General features: G+C 47.9%; 1 protein-coding gene across 1 annotated transcript in view; it reads left to right on the forward strand.

Moving 5' to 3' along the window:
• The window catches only part of LOC106606244 (ubiquitin carboxyl-terminal hydrolase 7), a 75,064-nt gene that overhangs the window by 43,695 nt on the left and 10,965 nt on the right, over positions 1 to 20,404 (forward strand). The window contains exons 19-28 of the mRNA XM_082976293.1: positions 543 to 635; positions 1,012 to 1,079; positions 9,462 to 9,562; positions 9,758 to 9,911; positions 10,539 to 10,618; positions 13,473 to 13,575; positions 15,697 to 15,774; positions 16,839 to 16,939; positions 18,147 to 18,246; positions 19,920 to 20,039. Of these exons, the coding sequence (XP_082832419.1) occupies positions 543 to 635; positions 1,012 to 1,079; positions 9,462 to 9,562; positions 9,758 to 9,911; positions 10,539 to 10,618; positions 13,473 to 13,575; positions 15,697 to 15,774; positions 16,839 to 16,939; positions 18,147 to 18,246; positions 19,920 to 20,039 (998 nt within the window). The remainder of the gene's footprint in view (positions 1 to 542; positions 636 to 1,011; positions 1,080 to 9,461; positions 9,563 to 9,757; positions 9,912 to 10,538; positions 10,619 to 13,472; positions 13,576 to 15,696; positions 15,775 to 16,838; positions 16,940 to 18,146; positions 18,247 to 19,919; positions 20,040 to 20,404) is intronic.

Raw genomic sequence — 20,404 nt, forward strand, 5'->3', positions numbered from 1 at the left:
TGGGGTGGTTGACGCCCTCTGACTGGGGGGGTTGACGCCCTCTGACTGGGGGGGGGGGGTTGCCGCCCTCTGACTGGGGGGGGACGGGGTTGCCGCCCTCTGACTGGGGGGGGGGGCGTTACGCCCTCTGACTGGGGGGGTTGACGCCCTCTGAGTGGGGGGGGGGGGGGGTTGACGCCCTCTGACTGGGGGGGGGGGGGTTGACGCCCTCTGACTGGGGGGGTTGACGCCCTCTGACTGGGGGGGGACGGGGTTGCCGCCCTCTGACTGGGGGGGGACGGGGTTGCCGCCCTCTGACTGGGGGGGGGGGCGTTACGCCCTCTGACTGGGGGGGTTGACGCCCTCTGACTGGGGGGGGGGGGGTTGACGCCCTCTGACTAATGACCACTAAGTACAAAGCAGCTAGTTAAAGCCATTTTACTATTCTAGATGAAATCACAAGTCGTTTCAAAGAAATGGAAATGTTTTTTCATGTAACGGGTCAAGTAAAAATAGATTGTCCTTTTTTTAATGATCGTTCTCAAACTCTCTTCTCTTTTCAGACGACGTCATGTTGTTCCTGAAGATGTATGATCCAAAAAGCAGAAGCTTAAATTATTGTGGACATATCTACACAGCTATATCCTGTAAAATACGTAAGTATCCTGCTGTGTCTGGGCTGTGTGGTACAGACTCCTCTCCTAACAATACGTAAGGGGGGGGGGTGATGTGCCACCTTGTGGACTGATTGCGTCACTGTCATTTTAATTTAATTGTTTTACTTTGATCATTTAAGCCTCTAAAGTGCAGGAAATGGCAGAGGGGAGTTCAGTTAGGGAGGAGGGGGGGGGGGGGGGGGAGTTCAGTTAGGGAGGAGGGGGGGGGGGGTTCAGTTACCCCTCCCCCTCCTTACTCAGCAGCACCACCTTGTTAAATCCTGAGGAGAACCCTGTGGTGGATGTGGAGTAGTATTAGAGTTGAAAAGTGTGTGTGTGTAAAGCAGTGTTAAATGTATGCTGTTTTCTCTACCAGGAGACCTGCTGCCCGTCATGTGTGAGAGAGCAGGCTTTCAACAGGAGACCAGCCTTATCCTCTATGAGGTGAGAACACACACACACACACACACACTAGCCTTCTCTGAGGTGAGAACACAGGTCTAACACGTATCCACATACTAAGGGTGTAACAGTACACATATTTGTACCGACCCATTTGATACGGGGACCTCTATTGGATCCGCACTGTGAACCAGAATTAATACTTCATAAAATACAAACCACTAGTCCTCTACACTGGGTGGTAAACCTTCAGTAAATCTGATCTGATCATCAAACCACTAGTCCTCTACACTGGGTGGTAAACCTTCAGTAAATCTGATCATCAAACCACTAGTCCTCTACACTGGGTGGTAAACCTTCAGTAAATCTGATCTGATCATCAAACCACTAGTCCTCTACACTGGGTGGTAAACCTTCAATAAATCTGATCTGATCATCAAACCACTAGTCTTCTACACTGGGTGGTAAACCTTCAGTAAATCTGATCTGATCATCAAACCACTAGTCTTCTACACTGGGTGGTAAACCTTCAGTAAATCTGATCATCACACTACTAGTCCTCTACACTGGGTGGTAAACCTTCAGTAAATCTGATCATCACACCACTAGTCCTCTACACTGGGTGGTAAACCTTCAGTAAATCTGATCATCACACCACTAGTCCTCTACACTGGGTGGTAAACCTTCAGTAAATCTGATCATCACACCACTAGTCCTCTACACTGGGTGGTAAACCTTCAGTAAATCTGATCATCAAACCACTAGTCTTCTACACTGGGTGGTAAACCTTCAGTAAATCTGATCTGATCATCACACCACTAGTGTTCTACACTGGGTGGTAAACCTTCAGTAAATCTGATCATCACACCACTAGTCCTCTACACTGGGTGGTAAACCTTCAGTAAATCTGATCATCACACCACTAGTCCTCTACACTGGGTGGTAAACCTTCAGTAAATCTGATCATCAAACCACTAGTCCTCTACACTGGGTGGTAAACCTTCAGTAAATCTGATCTGACATCAAACCACTAGTCCTCTACACTGGGTGGTAAACCTTCAGTAAATCTGATCTGGACATCAAACCACTAGTCCTCTACACTGGGTGGTAAACCTTCAGTAAATCTGATCATCAAACCACTAGTCCTCTACACTGGGTGGTAAACCTTCAGTAAATCTGATCATCAAACCACTAGTCCTCTACACTGGGTGGTAAACCTTCAGTAAATCTGATCTGGAAATCAAACCACTAGTCCTCTACACTGGGTGGTAAACCTTCAGTAAATCTGATCTGGAAATCAAACCACTAGTCCTCTACACTGGGTGGTAAACCTTCAGTAAATCTGATCTGAACATCACACCACTAGTCCTCTACACTGGGTGGTAAACCTTCAGTAAATCTGATCTGATCATCACACCACTAGTCCTCTACACTGGGTGGTAAACCTTCAGTAAATCTGATCTGGAAATCACACCACTAGTCCTCTACACTGGGTGGTAAACCTTCAGTAAATCTGATCTGGAACATCAAACCACTAGTCCCTCTACACTGGGTGGTAAACCTTCAGTAAATCTGATCTGATCATCAAACCACTAGTCCTCTACACTGGGTGGTAAACCTTCAGTAAATCTGATCTGATCATCAAACCACTAGTCCTCTACACTGGGTGGTAAACCTTCAGTAAATCTGATCTGGAAATCAAACCACTAGTCCTCTACACTGGGTGGTAAACCTTCAGTAAATCTGATCTGAAAATCAAACCACTAGTCCTCTACACTGGGTGGTAAACCTTCAGTAAATCTGATCTGATCATCACACCACTAGTCCTCTACACTGGGTGGTAAACCTTCAGTAAATCTGATCATCACACCACTAGTCCTCTACACTGGGTGGTAAACCTTCAGTAAATCTGATCTGATCAAACCACTAGTCCTCTACACTGGGTGGAAAACCTTCTGTAAATCTGATCATCACACCACTAGTCCTCTACACTGGGTGGTAAACCTTCAGTAAATCTGATCTGGATCATCACACCACTAGTCCTCTACACTGGGTGGTAAACCTTCAGTAAATCTGATCTGATCATCAACCACTAGTCCTCTACACTGGGTGGTAAACCTTCAGTAAATCTGATCATCAAACCACTAGTCCTCTACACTGGGTGGTAAACCTTCAGTAAATCTGATCTGGACATCAAACCACTAGTCCTCTACACTGGGTGGTAAACCTTCAGTAAATCTGATCTGGAAATCAAACCACTAGTCCTCTACACTGGGTGGTAAACCTTCAGTAAATCTGATCATCACACCACTAGTCCTCTACACTGGGTGGTAAACCTTCAGTAAATCTGATCATCACACCACTAGTCCTCTACACTGGGTGGTAAACCTTCAGTAAATCTGATCTGGAAATCAAACCACTAGTCCTCTACACTGGGTGGTAAACCTTCAGTAAATCTGATCTGGAAATCAAACCACTAGTCCTCTACACTGGGTGGTAAACCTTCAGTAAATCTGATCATCACACCACTAGTCCTCTACACTGGGTGGTAAACCTTCAGTAAATCTGATCATCACACCACTAGTCCTCTACACTGGGTGGTAAACCTTCAGTAAATCTGATCATCAAACCACTAGTCCTCTACACTGGGTGGTAAACCTTCAGTAAATCTGATCATCAAACCACTAGTCCTCTACATTGGGTGGTAAACCTTCAGTAAATCTGATCATCACACCACTAGTCCTCTACACTGGGTGGTAAACCTTCAGTAAATCTGATCATCAAACCACTAGTCTTCTACACTGGGTGGTAAACCTTTAGTAAATCTGATCTGATCATCACACCACTAGTCCTCTACACTGGGTGGTAAACCTTCAGTAAATCTGATCATCAAACCACTAGTCCTCTACACTGGGTGGTAAACCTTCAGTAAATCTGATCATCACACCACTAGTCCTCTACACTGGGTGGTATACCTTCAGTAAATCTGATCTGGAAATCAAACCACTAGTCCTCTACACTGGGTGGTAAACCTTCAGTAAATCTGATCTGATCATCAAACCACTAGTCCTCTACACTGGGTGGTAAACCTTCAATAAATCTGATCTGATCATCAAACCACTAGTCTTCTACACTGGGTGGTAAACCTTCAGTAAATCTGATCTGATCATCAAACCACTAGTCCTCTACACTGGGTGGTAAACCTTCAGTAAATCTGATCTGGACATCAAACCACTAGTCCTCTACACTGGGTGGTAAACCTTCAATAAATCTGATCATCACACCACTAGTCCTCTACACTGGGTGGTAAACCTTCAGTAAATCTGATCTGGAAATCAAACCACTAGTCCTCTACACTGGGTGGTAAACCTTCAGTAAATCTGATCTGAAAATCAAACCACTAGTCCTCTACACTGGGTGGTAAACCTTCAGTAAATCTGATCTGATCATCACACCACTAGTCCTCTACACTGGGTGGTAAACCTTCAGTAAATCTGATCATCACACCACTAGTCCTCTACACTGGGTGGTAAACCTTCAGTAAATCTGATCTGGACATCAAACCACTAGTCCTCTACACTGGGTGGTAAACCTTCAGTAAATCTGATCATCACACCACTAGTCCTCTACACTGGGTGGTAAACCTTCAGTAAATCTGATCTGACATCAAACCACTAGTCCTCTACCTTCGTAAATCTGATCTGATCATCAACCACTAGTCCTCTACACTGGGTGGTAAACCTTCAGTAAATCTGATCTGGAAATCAAACCACTAGTCCTCTACACTGGGTGGTAAACCTTCAGTAAATCTGATCTGATCATCACACCACTAGTCCTCTACACTGGGTGGTAAACCTTCAGTAAATCTGATCATCACACCACTAGTCCTCTACACTGGGTGGTAAACCTTCAGTAAATCTGATCTGGAAATCAAACCACTAGTCCTCTACACTGGGTGGTAAACCTTCAGTAAATCTGATCTGATCATCAAACCACTAGTCCTCTACACTGGGTGGTAAACCTTCAGTAAATCTGATCATCACACCACTAGTCCTCTACACTGGGTGGTAAACCTTCAGTAAATCTGATCATCAAACCACTAGTCCTCTACACTGGGTGGAAAACCTTCTGTAAATCTGATCATCAAACCACTAGTCTTCTACACTGGGTGGTAAACCTTCAGTAAATCTGATCTGATCATCACACCACTAGTCCTCTACACTGGGTGGTAAACCTTCAGTAAATCTGATCATCAAACCACTAGTCCTCTACACTGGGTGGTAAACCTTCAGTAAATCTGATCATCAAACCACTAGTCCTCTACACTGGGTGGTAAACCTTCAGTAAATCTGATCTGGACATCAAACCACTAGTCCTCTACACTGGGTGGTAAACCTTCAGTAAATCTGATCTGGAAATCAAACCACTAGTCCTCTACACTGGGTGGTAAACCTTCAGTAAATCTGATCATCACACCACTAGTCCTCTACACTGGGTGGTAAACCTTCAGTAAATCTGATCATCACACCACTAGTCCTCTACACTGGGTGGTAAACCTTCAGTAAATCTGATCTGGAAATCAAACCACTAGTCCTCTACACTGGGTGGTAAACCTTCAGTAAATCTGATCTGGAAATCAAACCACTAGTCCTCTACACTGGGTGGTAAACCTTCAGTAAATCTGATCATCACACCACTAGTCCTCTACACTGGGTGGTAAACCTTCAGTAAATCTGATCATCACACCACTAGTCCTCTACACTGGGTGGTAAACCTTCAGTAAATCTGATCATCAAACCACTAGTCCTCTACACTGGGTGGTAAACCTTCAGTAAATCTGATCATCAAACCACTAGTCCTCTACATTGGGTGGTAAACCTTCAGTAAATCTGATCATCACACCACTAGTCCTCTACACTGGGTGGTAAACCTTCAGTAAATCTGATCATCAAACCACTAGTCTTCTACACTGGGTGGTAAACCTTTAGTAAATCTGATCTGATCATCACACCACTAGTCCTCTACACTGGGTGGTAAACCTTCAGTAAATCTGATCATCAAACCACTAGTCCTCTACACTGGGTGGTAAACCTTCAGTAAATCTGATCATCACACCACTAGTCCTCTACACTGGGTGGTAAACCTTCAGTAAATCTGATCTGGAAATCAAACCACTAGTCCTCTACACTGGGTGGTAAACCTTCAGTAAATCTGATCTGATCATCAAACCACTAGTCCTCTACACTGGGTGGTAAACCTTCAATAAATCTGATCTGATCATCAAACCACTAGTCTTCTACACTGGGTGGGTAAACCTTCAGTAAATCTGATCTGATCATCAAACCACTAGTCCTCTACACTGGGTGGTAAACCTTCAGTAAATCTGATCTGGACATCAAACCACTAGTCCTCTACACTGGGTGGTAAACCTTCAATAAATCTGATCATCACACCACTAGTCCTCTACACTGGGTGGTAAACCTTCAGTAAATCTGATCTGGAAATCAAACCACTAGTCCTCTACACTGGGTGGTAAACCTTCAGTAAATCTGATCTGAAAAATCAAACCACTAGTCCTCTACACTGGGTGGTAAACCTTCAGTAAATCTGATCTGATCATCACACCACTAGTCCTCTACACTGGGTGGTAAACCTTCAGTAAATCTGATCATCACACCACTAGTCCTCTACACTGGGTGGTAAACCTTCAGTAAATCTGATCTGGAAATCAAACCACTAGTCCTCTACACTGGGTGGTAAACTTCAGTAAATCTGATCTGATCATCAAACCACTAGTCCTCTACACTGGGTGGTAAACCTTCAGTAAATCTGATCATCACACCACTAGTCCTCTACACTGGGTGGTAAACCTTCAGTAAATCTGATCATCAAACCACTAGTCCTCTACACTGGGTGGAAAACCTTCTGTAAATCTGATCATCAAACCACTAGTCTTCTACACTGGGTGGTAAACCTTCAGTAAATCTGATCTGATCATCACACCACTAGTCCTCTACACTGGGTGGTAAACCTTCAGTAAATCTGATCATCAAACCACTAGTCCTCTACACTGGGTGGTAAACCTTCAGTAAATCTGATCATCACACCACTAGTCCTCTACACTGGGTGGTAAACCTTCAGTAAATCTGATCTGGAAATCAAACCACTAGTCCTCTACACTGGGTGGTAAACCTTCAGTAAATCTGATCTGATCATCAAACCACTAGTCCTCTACACTGGGTGGTAAACCTTCAATAAATCTGATCTGATCATCAAACCACTAGTCTTCTACACTGGGTGGTAAACCTTCAGTAAATCTGATCTGATCATCAAACCACTAGTCCTCTACACTGGGTGGTAAACCTTCAGTAAATCTGATCTGGACATCAAACCACTAGTCCTCTACACTGGGTGGTAAACCTTCAATAAATCTGATCATCACACCACTAGTCCTCTACACTGGGTGGTAAACCTTCAGTAAATCTGATCTGGAAATCAAACCACTAGTCCTCTACACTGGGTGGTAAACCTTCAGTAAATCTGATCTGAAAATCAAACCACTAGTCCTCTACACTGGGTGGTAAACCTCAGTAAATCTGATCTGATCATCACACCACTAGTCCTCTACACTGGGTGGTAAACCTTCAGTAAATCTGATCATCACACCACTAGTCCTCTACACTGGGTGGTAAACCTTCAGTAAATCTGATCTGGAAATCAAACCACTAGTCCTCTACACTGGGTGGTAAACCTTCAGTAAATCTGATCTGATCATCAAACCACTAGTCCTCTACACTGGGTGGTAAACCTTCAGTAAATCTGATCATCACACCACTAGTCCTCTACACTGGGTGGTAAACCTTCAGTAAATCTGATCATCAAACCACTAGTCCTCTACACTGGGTGGAAAACCTTCTGTAAATCTGATCATCAAACCACTAGTCTTCTACACTGGGTGGTAAACCTTCAGTAAATCTGATCTGATCATCACACCACTAGTCCTCTACACTGGGTGGTAAACCTTCAGTAAATCTGATCATCAAACCACTAGTCCTCTACACTGGGTGGTAAACCTTCAGTAAATCTGATCATCAAACCACTAGTCCTCTACACTGGGTGGTAAACCTTCAGTAAATCTGATCTGGACATCAAACCACTAGTCCTCTACACTGGGTGGTAAACCTTCAGTAAATCTGATCTGGAAATCAAACCACTAGTCCTCTACACTGGGTGGTAAACCTTCAGTAAATCTGATCATCACACCACTAGTCCTCTACACTGGGTGGTAAACCTTCAGTAAATCTGATCATCACACCACTAGTCCTCTACACTGGGTGGTAAACCTTCAGTAAATCTGATCTGGAAATCAAACCACTAGTCCTCTACACTGGGTGGTAAACCTTCAGTAAATCTGATCTGGAAATCAAACCACTAGTCCTCTACACTGGGTGGTAAACCTTCAGTAAATCTGATCATCACACCACTAGTCCTCTACACTGGGTGGTAAACCTTCAGTAAATCTGATCATCACACCACTAGTCCTCTACACTGGGTGGTAAACCTTCAGTAAATCTGATCATCAAACCACTAGTCCTCTACACTGGGTGGTAAACCTTCAGTAAATCTGATCATCAAACCACTAGTCCTCTACATTGGGTGGTAAACCTTCAGTAAATCTGATCATCACACCACTAGTCCTCTACACTGGGTGGTAAACCTTCAGTAAATCTGATCATCAAACCACTAGTCTTCTACACTGGGTGGTAAACCTTTAGTAAATCTGATCTGATCATCACACCACTAGTCCTATTCACTGGGTGGTAAACCTTCAGTAAATCTGATCATCAAACCACTAGTCCTCTACACTGGGTGGTAAACCTTCAGTAAATCTGATCATCAAACCACTAGTCCTCTACACTGGGTGGTAAACCTTCAGTAAATCTGATCATCACACCACTAGTCCTCTACACTGGGTGGTAAACCTTCAGTAAATCTGATCATCACACCACTAGTCCTCTACACTGGGTGGTAAACCTTCAGTAAATCTGATCATCACACCACTAGTCCTCTACACTGGGTGGTAAACCTTCAGTAAATCTGATCTGGAAATCAAACCACTAGTGTTCTACACTGGGTGGTAAACCTTCAGTAAATCTGATCTGATCATCAAACCACTAGTCCTCTACACTGGGTGGTAAACCTTTTTAAAGGGTAATTACACCCCTTTTTTTTTTTTATATATGACCCCCTAAACCGCAATGCGCACTGAACCTTGAGTTTGGTGAACGGGCTTGGTGAACCGCAAGCTGTACCACACACACACACACACTAGCCTTATCCTCTATTAGTTGAGAACACATACCCAACTCCAGGTCTGACACATCTACACAAACAGCCTCCATCTCCCATGTGTCTGTGTTCCAGGAAGTGAAGCCTAATTTAACGGAGCGGATACAGGACTATGACGTGTCACTGGACAAGGCCCTGGATGAACTCATGGACGGAGACATCATCGTCTTCCAGAAGTAAGTCATCCCTACATGGTCCCGGGAATCTAACATAAACCTACAGGAGGGTACAGAGTTGGAGAGCCCTGTTGTAGAGAATGTTATGCTCTTCCCAACACATCAATTGTGTTTGGAGAATTCAGTAACACATTGACTAGCCTCTCCCAGCTAATGTCTGTCTGTTTTCTATCTCTCTCCCTCCCCTCTCTACAGAGACGACCCAGAGAACGACAGCAGTGAGCTGCCCACAGCCAAGGACTACTTCCGGGACCTCTACCACCGAGTGGACGTTATCTTCTGTGACAAGACCATCCACAACGACCCCGGCTTTGTTGTCACACTCTCCAACAGGATGAACTACTTCCAGGTAACACACACACTCCCAACAGGATGAACTACTTCCAGGTAACACACACACATACTCCCAACAGGATGAACTACTTCCAGGTAACACACACACATACTCCCAACAGGATGAACTACTTCCAGGTAACACACACACACATACTCCCAACAGGATGAACTACTTCCAGGTAACACACACACACACACTCCCAACAGGATGAACTGCTTCCAGGTAACACACACACACACACTCCCAACAGGATGAACTGCTTCCAGGTAACACACACACACACACACACACTCCCAACAGGATGAACTACTTCCAGGTCAGCAAGAGGTCACACTGTCTTGCATTGTGACTGTTCCTTCAACATTTGGGTATTGTTCAACAAAGCTGGTGTGTTTGTTAAAGACATGCTCCGGTACTTTAGTCACTAAGAAAGTATTTTTTAACCTACCGCTTTGGGCTGGATGTGTCAAGGTGTTTGTTGTTCATACATGTATAATCTATCAGCAGAATTACTGTCTTACCTCAATTTGCCATGAAATCCGTAGTTTGAAAGCAACTGTTTTCTTGAAGCTGTGCTGCACCCCAACAAAAGTGGGCTGGAGAATCTCTTTAACCTGTCTGTCTCTGTCTGTCTGTCAGGTGGCGAAGACGGTGGCTCAGAGGTTGAACACAGATCCCATGCTCCTCCAGTTCTTCAAATCCCGAGGGGTAGGACTGCCGTCACACACATGGACACACTCCGGTTTCACGCACCACACTGAGTCAGTACAAAAAGTTTGAAGCCCCAAGTTGACTTGTTGAGTAACCTGTCCCTCTCTCTCTCGTCCTACTCCCTCTCTCCCTCCTCCTTTCCTCTCTCTTGTCCTACTCTCTCTCTCCTCCTCCTTCCCTCTCTCTCCTCCTCCTTCCCTCTCTCTCCTCCTCCTTCCCTCTCTCTCTCCCTCCTCCTTCCCTCTCTCTCTCATCCTACTCCCTCTCTCCTCGTCCTTCCCTCTCTCTCTCGTCCTACTCCCTCTCTCCTCCTCCTTCCCTCTCTCTCTCATCCTACTCCTCTCTCCTCCTCCTCCCTCTCTCTCATCCTACTCCCTCTCTCCTCCTCCTTCCCTCTCTCTCTCATCCTACTCCCTCTCTCCCTCCTCCTTCCCTCTCTCTCTCGTCCTACTCCCTCTCTCCTCCTCCTTCCCTCTCTCTCTCGTCCTACTCCCTCTCTCCCTCCTCCTTCCCTCTCTCTCTCCTCCTCCTTCCCTCTCTCTCTCTCTCTCGTCCTACTCCCTCTCCCTCTCTCCTCCTCCTTCCCTCTCTCTCTCTTCTCTCCACCCCTCTCCTCCTCCTTCCCTCTCTCTCTCGTCCTACTCCCTCTCTCCTCCTCCTTCCCTCTCTTTCTCCTCCTTCTTCCCTCTCTCTCGTCCTACTCCCTCTCTCCTCCTCCTTCCCTCCCTCTCTCCTCTCCTCTCCCTCTCTCTCTCCTCCTCCTTCCCTCTCTCTCTCCTCCTCCTTCCCTCCCTCTCTCCTCCTCCTTCCCTCTCTCTCTCTCCTCCTCCTTCCCTCTCTCTCTCTCTCCTCCCTTCCCTCTCTCTCTCTCTCTCTCCTCCTTCCCTCTCTCCTCCTCCTTCCCCGTCTCTCCTCCTCCTTCCCCTCTCTCCTCCTCCTTCCCTCTCTCCTCCTCCTTCCCTCTCTCCTCCTCCTTCCCTCTCTCCTCCTCCTTCCCTCCTTCCCTCCCTCTCCCCTCCTTCCCTCCCTCTCCCCTCCTTCCCTCCCTCTCTCCTCCTTCCCTCCCTCTCTCCTCCTTCCCTCCCTCTCTCGTCCTACTCACTTCCCTCTCTCTCTCTCGTCCTACTCACTCCCTCTCTCTCTCTCGTCCTACTCACTCCCCTCTCTCCTCCTTCCCTCTCTCTCTCGTCCTACTTCCCTCTCTCCTCCTCCTTCCTCTCTCCTCCTCCTTCCCTCTCTCCTCCTCCTTCCCTCTCTCCTCCTCCTTCCCTCTCTCGTCCTACTCCCTCTCTCCTCCTCCTTCCCTCTCTCCTCTTCCTACTCCCTCTCTCTCTCGTCCTACTTCCCTCTCTCTCTCGTCCTCCTTCCCTCTCTCTCTCGTCCTACTCCCTCTCTCTCTCGCTCCTCCTTCCCTCTCTCTCTCCTCCTCCTTCCCTCTCTCTCTCCTCCTCCTTCCCTCTCTCTCTCCTCCTCCTTCCCTCTCTCTCTCATCCTACTCCCTCTCTCCTCCTCCTTCCCCTCTCCTCCTCCTTCCCTCTCTCTCTCGTCCTACTCCCTCTCTCTCGTCCTACTCCCTCTCTCTCGTCCTACTCCCTCTCTCTCTCGTCCTACTCCCTCTCTCCTCCTCCTTCCCTCCTTCCCTCCTTCCCTCCCTCTCTCCCTCCTTCCCTCCCTCTCCCCTCCTTCCCTCCCTCTCTCCTCCTTCCCTCCCTCTCTCCTCCTTCCCTCCCTCTCTCGTCCTACTCACTCCCTCTCTCTCTCTCGTCCTACTCACTCCCTCTCTCACTCTCGTCCTACTCACTCCCTCTCTCCTCCTTCCCTCTCTCTCTCGTCCTACTCCCTCTCTCCTCCTCCTTCCTCTCTCCTCCTCCTTCCCTCTCTCCTCCTCCTTCCCTCTCTCCTCCTCCTTCCCTCTCTCGTCCTACTCCCTCTCTCCTCCTCCTTCCCTCTCTCTCTCTTCCTACTCCCTCTCTCTCTCGTCCTACTCCCTCTCTCCTCCTCCCTTCCCTCTCTCCTCTTCCTACTCCCTCTCTCTCTCGTCCTCCTTCCCTCTCTCTCTCGTCCTCCTTCCCTCTCTCTCTCGTCCTACTCCCTCTCTCTCTCCTCCTCCTTCCCTCTCTCTCTCCTCCTCCTTCCCTCTCTCTCTCCTCCTCCTTCCCTCTCTCTCTCCTCCTCCTTCCCTCTCTCTCTCATCCTACTCCCTCTCTCCTCCTCCTTCCCCTCTTCCTCCTCCTTCCCCTCTCCTCCTCCTTCCCTCTCTCTCTCGTCCTACTCCCTCTCTCTCGTCCTACTCCCTCTCTCTCGTCCTACTCCCTCTCTCTCTCGTCCTACTCCCTCTCTCTCTCGTCCTACTCCCTCTCTCTCTCGTCCTACTCCCTCTCTCTCTCGTCCTACTCCCTCTCTCCTCCTCCTACCCTCTCTCTCTCGTCCTACTCCCTCTCTCCTCCTCCTACCCTCTCTCTCTCGTCCTACTCCCTCTCTCCTCCTCCTACTCCCTCTCTCTCTCGTCCCTACTCCCTCTCCTCCTCCTACCCTCTCCTCTCTCGTCCTACCCTCTCTCTCTCGTCCTCCTTCCCTCTCTCTCTCCTCCTCCTTCCCTCTCTCCTCCTCCTACCCTCTCTCTCTCGTCCTACTCCCTCTCTCCTCCTCCTACCCTCTCTCTCTCGTCCTACCCTCTCTCTCTCGTCCTCCTTCCCTCTCTCTCTCCTCCTCCTTCCCTCTCTCTCTCGTCCTCTTTCCCTCTCTCTCTCGTCCTACTCTCTCTCTCCTCCTCTTTCCCTCTCTCTCTCGTCCTACTTCCTCTCTCCTCCCTCCCTCTCTCCTCCTCCCTCCCTCTCTCCTCTCCTCTCTGGGCAGGTACAGAGACGGACCTGGGAATCCTCTCAGACACAACTATGAAGGAACTCTCCGAGATTTGCTGCAGTTCTTCAAACCACGTCAGCCCAAGAAACTCTACTACCAACAGGTAGGGGTGTGTGATATGATTGACAGTCATCATTGATGGTGATGTGACAGCAGTTGGCTGAGTATTTGAACTTGACTGGCGCATCCCAGTGAAGTGCTTCGAAGGAAGCATTTCCTCGATGGCTGATGGCCGGGCGCCCGACGTCTATAATGTAGCAGGGCCATAAGACAGCCTGTTCCTCACCAGTCACTGCTCCATCAGTGTCTCTCTCTCACACACACACACACACACACACACACACACACCTGCTTCATGCTGAAGCTCCTCCACCAGAAAGGAATATTATGTAAGGTTTGCCTGCTCTTAGCCTCTGCCCAGGCTTTCTGTTAACTCGAAATGACACAACGACAAGGTTCCAGTTGAACAAAGTTTACTATACTGTATGAACACACTACAAGGTAGCCATTACACTCACGGCTAGGTCCATCCACGAACTAACTTCCTGCGCAGGCGCACTCTTGACTGAGTGATAGCCCCGTAATAACAGGAATATAGGGATACTTAAAACATGAACTTAACATGTGTGACGGGTCTGTGTACCAGGGTGTGTGTGTGACGGGTCTGTGTACCAGGGTGTGTGTGTGACGGGTCTGTGTACCAGGGTGTGTGTGTGACGGGTCTGTGTACCAGGGTGTGTGTGTGACGGGTCTGTGTACCAGGGTGTGTGTGTGTGACGGGTCTGTGTACCAGGGTGTGTGTGTGTGTGACGGGTCTGTGTACCAGGGTGTGTGTGTGTGTGACGGGTCTGTGTACCAGGGTGTGTGTGTGTGTGACGGGTCTGTGTACCAGGGTGTGTGTGTGTGTGACGGGTCTGTGTACCAGGGTGTGTGTGTGTGTGACGGGTCTGTGTACCAGGGTGTGTGTGTGACGGGTCTGTGTACCAGGGTGTGTGTGTGACGGGTCTGTGTACCAGGGTGTGTGTGTGACGGGTCTGTGTACCAGGGTGTGTGTGTGACGGGTCTGTGTACCAGGGTGTGTGTGTGACGGGTCTGTGTACCAGGGTGTGTGTGTGTGACGGGTCTGTGTACCAGGGTGTGTGTGTGTGTGACGGGTCTGTGTACCAGGGTGTGTGTGTGTGTGACGGGTCTGTGTACCAGGGTGTGTGTGTGTGTGACGGGTCTGTGTACCAGGGTGTGTGTGTGTGTGACGGGTCTGTGTACCAGGGTGTGTGTGTGTGTGACGGGTCTGTGTACCAGGGTGTGTGTGTGTGTGACGGGTCTGTGTACCAGGGTGTGTGTGTGTGTGACGGGTCTGTGTACCAGGGTGTGTGTGTGTGTGACGGGTCTGTGTACCAGGGTGTGTGTGTGTGTGTGACGGGTCTGTGTACCAGGGTGTGTGTGTGTGTGACGGGTCTGTGTACCAGGGTGTGTGTGTGTGTGACGGGTCTGTGTACCAGGGTGTGTGTGTGTGTGACGGGTCTGTGTACCAGGGTGTGTGTGTGTGTGACGGGTCTGTGTACCAGGGTGTGTGTGTGTGTGTGTGACGGGTCTGTGTACCAGGGTGTGTGTGTGTGTGTGTGACGGGTCTGTGTACCAGGGTGTGTGTGTGTGTGTGTGACGGGTCTGTGTACCAGGGTGTGTGTGTGTGTGTGTGACGGGTCTGTGTACCAGGGTGTGTGTGTGTGTGTGTGTGACGGGTCTGTGTACCAGGGTGTGTGTGTGTGTGTGTGTGACGGGTCTGTGTACCAGGGTGTGTGTGTGTGTGTGTGACGGGTCTGTGTACCAGGGTGTGTGTGTGTGACGGGTCTGTGTACCGGGTGTGTGTGTGTGACGGGTCTGTGTACCGGGTGTGTGTGTGTGACGGGTCTGTGTACCGGGGTGTGTGTGTGTGTGTACCAGGGGGTGTGTGTACCAGGGTGTGTGTGTGTACCAGGGGGTGTGTACCGGGTGTGTGTGTGTGACGGGTCTGTGTACCGGGTGTGTGTGTGTGACGGGTCTGTGTACCGGGGTGTGTGTGTGTGACGGGTCTGTGTACCGGGGGGGGTGTGTGAGACGGGTCTGTGTACCGGGGGGGGTGTGTGAGACGGGTCTGTGTACCGGGGGGTGGGTGTGTGTGACGGGTCTGTGTACCGGGGGGTGTGTGTGTGAGAGTGAACTGACTGTTAATGTTGTCTCCTCTCAGTTAAAGATGAAGATCACAGACTTTGAGAACAGGAGGAGCTTCAAGTCCATATGGCTCAACAGCCAATACAGAGAAGAGGTAACATACACACTGTTTATATTACACACAGTAAAGATACAACTTTTCATTTGACTTTATACTCCAGCTTTTTGGATTTGAAATGTTTTCTGAGGCAACAGGACAGAATGTCACATTTTTATTTGAGGGTATTTTCATATCTGTTTTACTGTTTTATAAATTAAAGCGCTCTATGCATCTAGTCCCCCATTTTTGAAAGTATAATGTATTTGGTGTATTAAAATAGTCAAAGGTTTATTATTTTGTCGCATATTCTTAGCATGCAATGACTACATCAAGCTTGTGACTACCAACTAGTTGGATGAATTTGCGGTATGTTGTGCCCAATAGAAATGAATGTTAAGTAATGTTTTGTCATTGGATTCACTTTTATTGTAAATAGAATGTTTCTAAACACATGAAAGTGGATGCTACCATGGTTACAGATAATCCTGAATGAGCCATGAATAATAATGATCACTCATACCCCCAAAATCATGAATAAGGATCATACTGCCCAAAGTTGCTCTCCTGTTATTGGTTATGGTGGGGGGCGGGGCACGATCAGACTGCCCTGTTATTGGTGCAGGGCGTGGCACGATCAGACTGCCCTGTTATTGGTGGGGGGGGGGCATGATCAGACTGCCCTGTTATTGGGGGGGGGGGGGGGGGGGGGGGCACGATCAAACTGCCCTGTTATTGGTGGGGGGCGGGGCACGATCTTTAATTTTCTTTTAATGTTTTACCTTTTACAAGCTGCAAATTCATCTGACAAGTTTGTATTCACAAGCTTGATATATTCATTGCGTGCTAGGAATATGGGCCCAAACACTAAATTTTTTACTATTTTAATACACAAGTGAATTTGTCCAAATACTTCTGACTTCTTGAAATGGGGGAAACTAGATGTATAAAATGCATTAATAAAATACAAAAAACATCTGTATGAAAGTACCCTCAAATAAAAGGTAACATTCTGTACGGTCACCTCGTTTGAAAAATGTGATCTCACACACAGGCTTTCTAACCTTTGACCCTGATGATGAATAAATTATTTTCATAACTATCTCCCTCTCTCCCTCCAGGAGATCACTCTCTACCCAGATAAACACGGCTGTGTCAGGGACCTGCTGGAGGAATGTAAAAAAGCTGTGGAGCTCTCCGACAAAGGCTCAGAGAAGCTCCGGTAAGCAGAGACTGTGATAGACAGTCACCACAGTGCTGCCCTCTGCTGGTCAGGCCTGTATTACATCCAGTGGTTCTTCAATGCTATTATTATACCTCTGGTGGTCAGGCCTGTATTACATCCAGTGGTTCTTCAATGCTATTATTATACCTCTGGTGGTCAGGCCTGTATTACATCCAGTGGTTCTTCAATGCTATTATTATACCTCTGCTGGTCAGGCCTGTATTACATCCAGTGGTTCTTCAATGCTATTATTATACCTCTGGTGGTCAGGCCTGTATTACATCCAGTGGTTCTTCAATGCTATTATTATACCTCTGGTGGTCAGGCCTGTATTACATCCAGGGGTTCTTCAATGCTATTATTATACTTCTGGTGGTCAGGCCTGTATTACATCCAGGGGTTCTTCAATGCTATTATTATACCTCTGGTGGTCAGGCCTGTATTACATCCAGGGGTTCTTCAATGCTATTATTATACTTCTGGTGGTCAGGCCTGTATTACATCCAGGGGTTCTTCAATGCTATTATTATACCTCTGGTGGTCAGGCCTGTATTACATCCAGGGGTTCTTCAATGCTATTATTATACCTCTGGTGGTCAGGCCTGTATTACATCCAGGGGTTCTTCAATGCTATTATTATACTTCTGGTGGTCAGGCCTGTAATACATACAGGGGTTCTTCAATGCTATTATTATACCTCTGGTGGTCAGGCCTGTATTACATCCAGGGGTTCTTCAATGCTTTTGTTATACCTCTGCTGGTCAGGCCTGTATTACATCCAGGGGTTCTTCAATGCTATTATTATACCTCTGGTGGTCAGGCCTGTATTACATCCAGGGGTTCTTCAATGCTATTATTATACCTCTGGTAGTCAGGCCTGTATTACATCCAGGGGTTCTTCAATGCTATTATTATACCTCTGGTGGTCAGGCCTGTATTACATCCAGGGGTTCTTCAATGCTATTGTTATACCTCTGCTGGTCAGGCCTGTATTACATCCAGGGGTTCTTTTAATGCTATTATTATACTTCTGGTGGTCAGGCCTGTATTACATCCAGGGGTTCTTTAATGCTATTATTATACTTGACTGCTGCTGTTCTCTATTTTTCTACACCCTGCCTCTAACCTCTCGCTCTCCCTCACGCCCTCTCTCTCCCCCCTCCCACACTCCTCCCATCCCTCCCTCTCACTTCCCTCTCTCCAGACTGTTGGAGATAGTAAGCTATAAGATCATCGGGGTTCACCAGGAGGATGAGCTGTTAGAATGTTTATCTCCCGCCGCCAGCCGTACCTTCAGAATAGAGGTGTGTTCTTTCTCCTCTTGTTCTCTCTCTGCTCACTCCTCTCTCTCTCTCCACACCTTCAGAATAGAGGTGTGTTCTTTCTCCTCTTGTTCTCTCTCTGCTCACTCCTCTCTCTCTCTCCACACCTTCAGAATAGAGGTGCGTTCCTCCTCTCCTCCTAACCTCTCTCTCTCTCTCCACACCTTCAGAATAGAGGTACATTCCTCCTCTCCTGCTAACCTCTCTCTCTCTCTCCACACCTTCAGAATAGAGGTGTGTTCTTTCTCCTCTTGTTCTCTCTCTGCTCACTCCTCTCTCTCTCTCTCCACACCTTCAGAATAGAGGTATGTTCTTTCTCCTCTTGTTCTCTCTCTGCTCACTCCTCTCTCTCTCTCCACACCTTCAGAATAGAGGTACATTCCTCCTCTCCTGCTAACCTATCTCTCTCTCCACACCTTCAGAATAGAGGTGCGTTCCTCCTCTCCTCCTAACCTCTCTCTCTCTCTCCACACCTTCAGAATAGAGGTACATTCCTCCTCTCCTGCTAACCTATCTCTCTCTCCACACCTTCAGAATAGAGGTGCGTTCCTCCTCTCCTCCTAACCTCTCTTTCTCTCTCTCCACACCTTCAGAATAGAGGTACATTCCTCCTCTCCTGCTAACCTCTCTCTCTCTCTCCACACCTTCAGAATAGAGGTACATTCCTCCTCTCCTGCTAACCTCTCTCGCTCTCCACACCTTCAGAATAGAGGTACATTCCTCCTCTCCTGCTAACCTCTCTCTCTCTCCACACCTTCAGAATAGAGTACATTCCTCCTCTCCTGCTAACCTCTCTCTCTCTCCACACCTTCAGAATAGAGTACATTCCTCCTCTCCTGCTAACCTCTCTCTCTCTCCACACCTTCAGAATAGAGGTGCGTTCCTCCTCTCCTCCTAACCTCTCTCTCTCCACACCTTCAGAATAGAGGTACATTCCTCCTCTCCTGCTAACCTCTCTCGCTCTCCACACCTTCAGAATAGAGGTACATTCCTCCTCTCCTGCTAACCTCTCTCTCTCTCCACACCTTCAGAATAGAGTACATTCCTCCTCTCCTGCTAACCTCTCTCTCTCTCCACACCTTCAGAATAGAGTACATTCCTCCTCTCCTCCTAACCTCTCTCGCTCTCCACACCTTCAGAATAGAGGTACATTCCTCCTCTCCTGCTAACCTCTCTCGCTCTCCACACCTTCAGAATAGAGGTACATTCCTCCTCTCCTGCTAACCTCTCTCTCTCTCTCTCTCCACACCTTCAGAATAGAGGTACATTCCTCCTCTCCTGCTAACCTCTCTCTCTCTCTCTCTCCACACCTTCAGAATAGAGGTGCGTTCCTCCTCTCCTCCTAACCTCTCTCTCTCTCTCCACACCTTCAGAATAGAGGTGCGTTCCTCCTCTCCTCCTAACCTCTCTCTCTCTCCACACCTTCAGAATAGAGGTACATTCCTCCTCTCCTCCTAACCTCTCTCTCTCTCTCTCTCCACACCTTCAGAATAGAGGTGCGTCCTCCTCTCCTCCTAACCTCTCTCTCTCTCTCCACACCTTCAGAATAGAGGTACATTCCTCCTCTCCTCCTAACCTCTCTCTCTCTCTCTCTCCACACCTTCAGAATAGAGGTGCGTTCCTCCTCTCCTCCTAACCTCTCTCTCTCGCTCTAGGAACTTCCTCTGGACCAGGTAGACCTGGATAAGGACACTGAGATGTTGATTCCCGTGGCACATTTCCACAAGGAGGTCTTTGGAACGTTTGGAATCCCTTTCCTGCTGAAGATCAGACAGGTGTGTGTTGTCTTACTCCGTTTCATGTCTGTTCTCACTGACTGACTGGATCTGGTGTGACTGACTGTATCTGGTGTGACTGACTGTTCTCACTGACTGACTTGATCTGGTGTGACTGACTGGATCAGTCACACCAGTCTCCTCTGTCTCAGACAGAGGAGTGTAGGCCACTGTGTGGTGTTGACTGACAGCCTAATGCTGAAGCATGTCTGTTCTACTGTCTCAGACAGAGGAGTGTAGGCCACTGTGTGGTGTTGACTGACAGCCTAATGCTGAAGCATGTCTTTTCTACTGTCTCAGACAGAGGAGTGTAGGCCACTGTGTGGTGTTGACTGACAGCCTAATGCTGAAGCATGTCTGTTCTA

This window comes from Salmo salar, chromosome 06 (assembly GCF_965601325.2).
Source record: "Salmo salar chromosome 06, fSalSal1, whole genome shotgun sequence".
NCBI classification, from domain to species: Eukaryota; Metazoa; Chordata; class Actinopteri; order Salmoniformes; family Salmonidae; genus Salmo; species Salmo salar.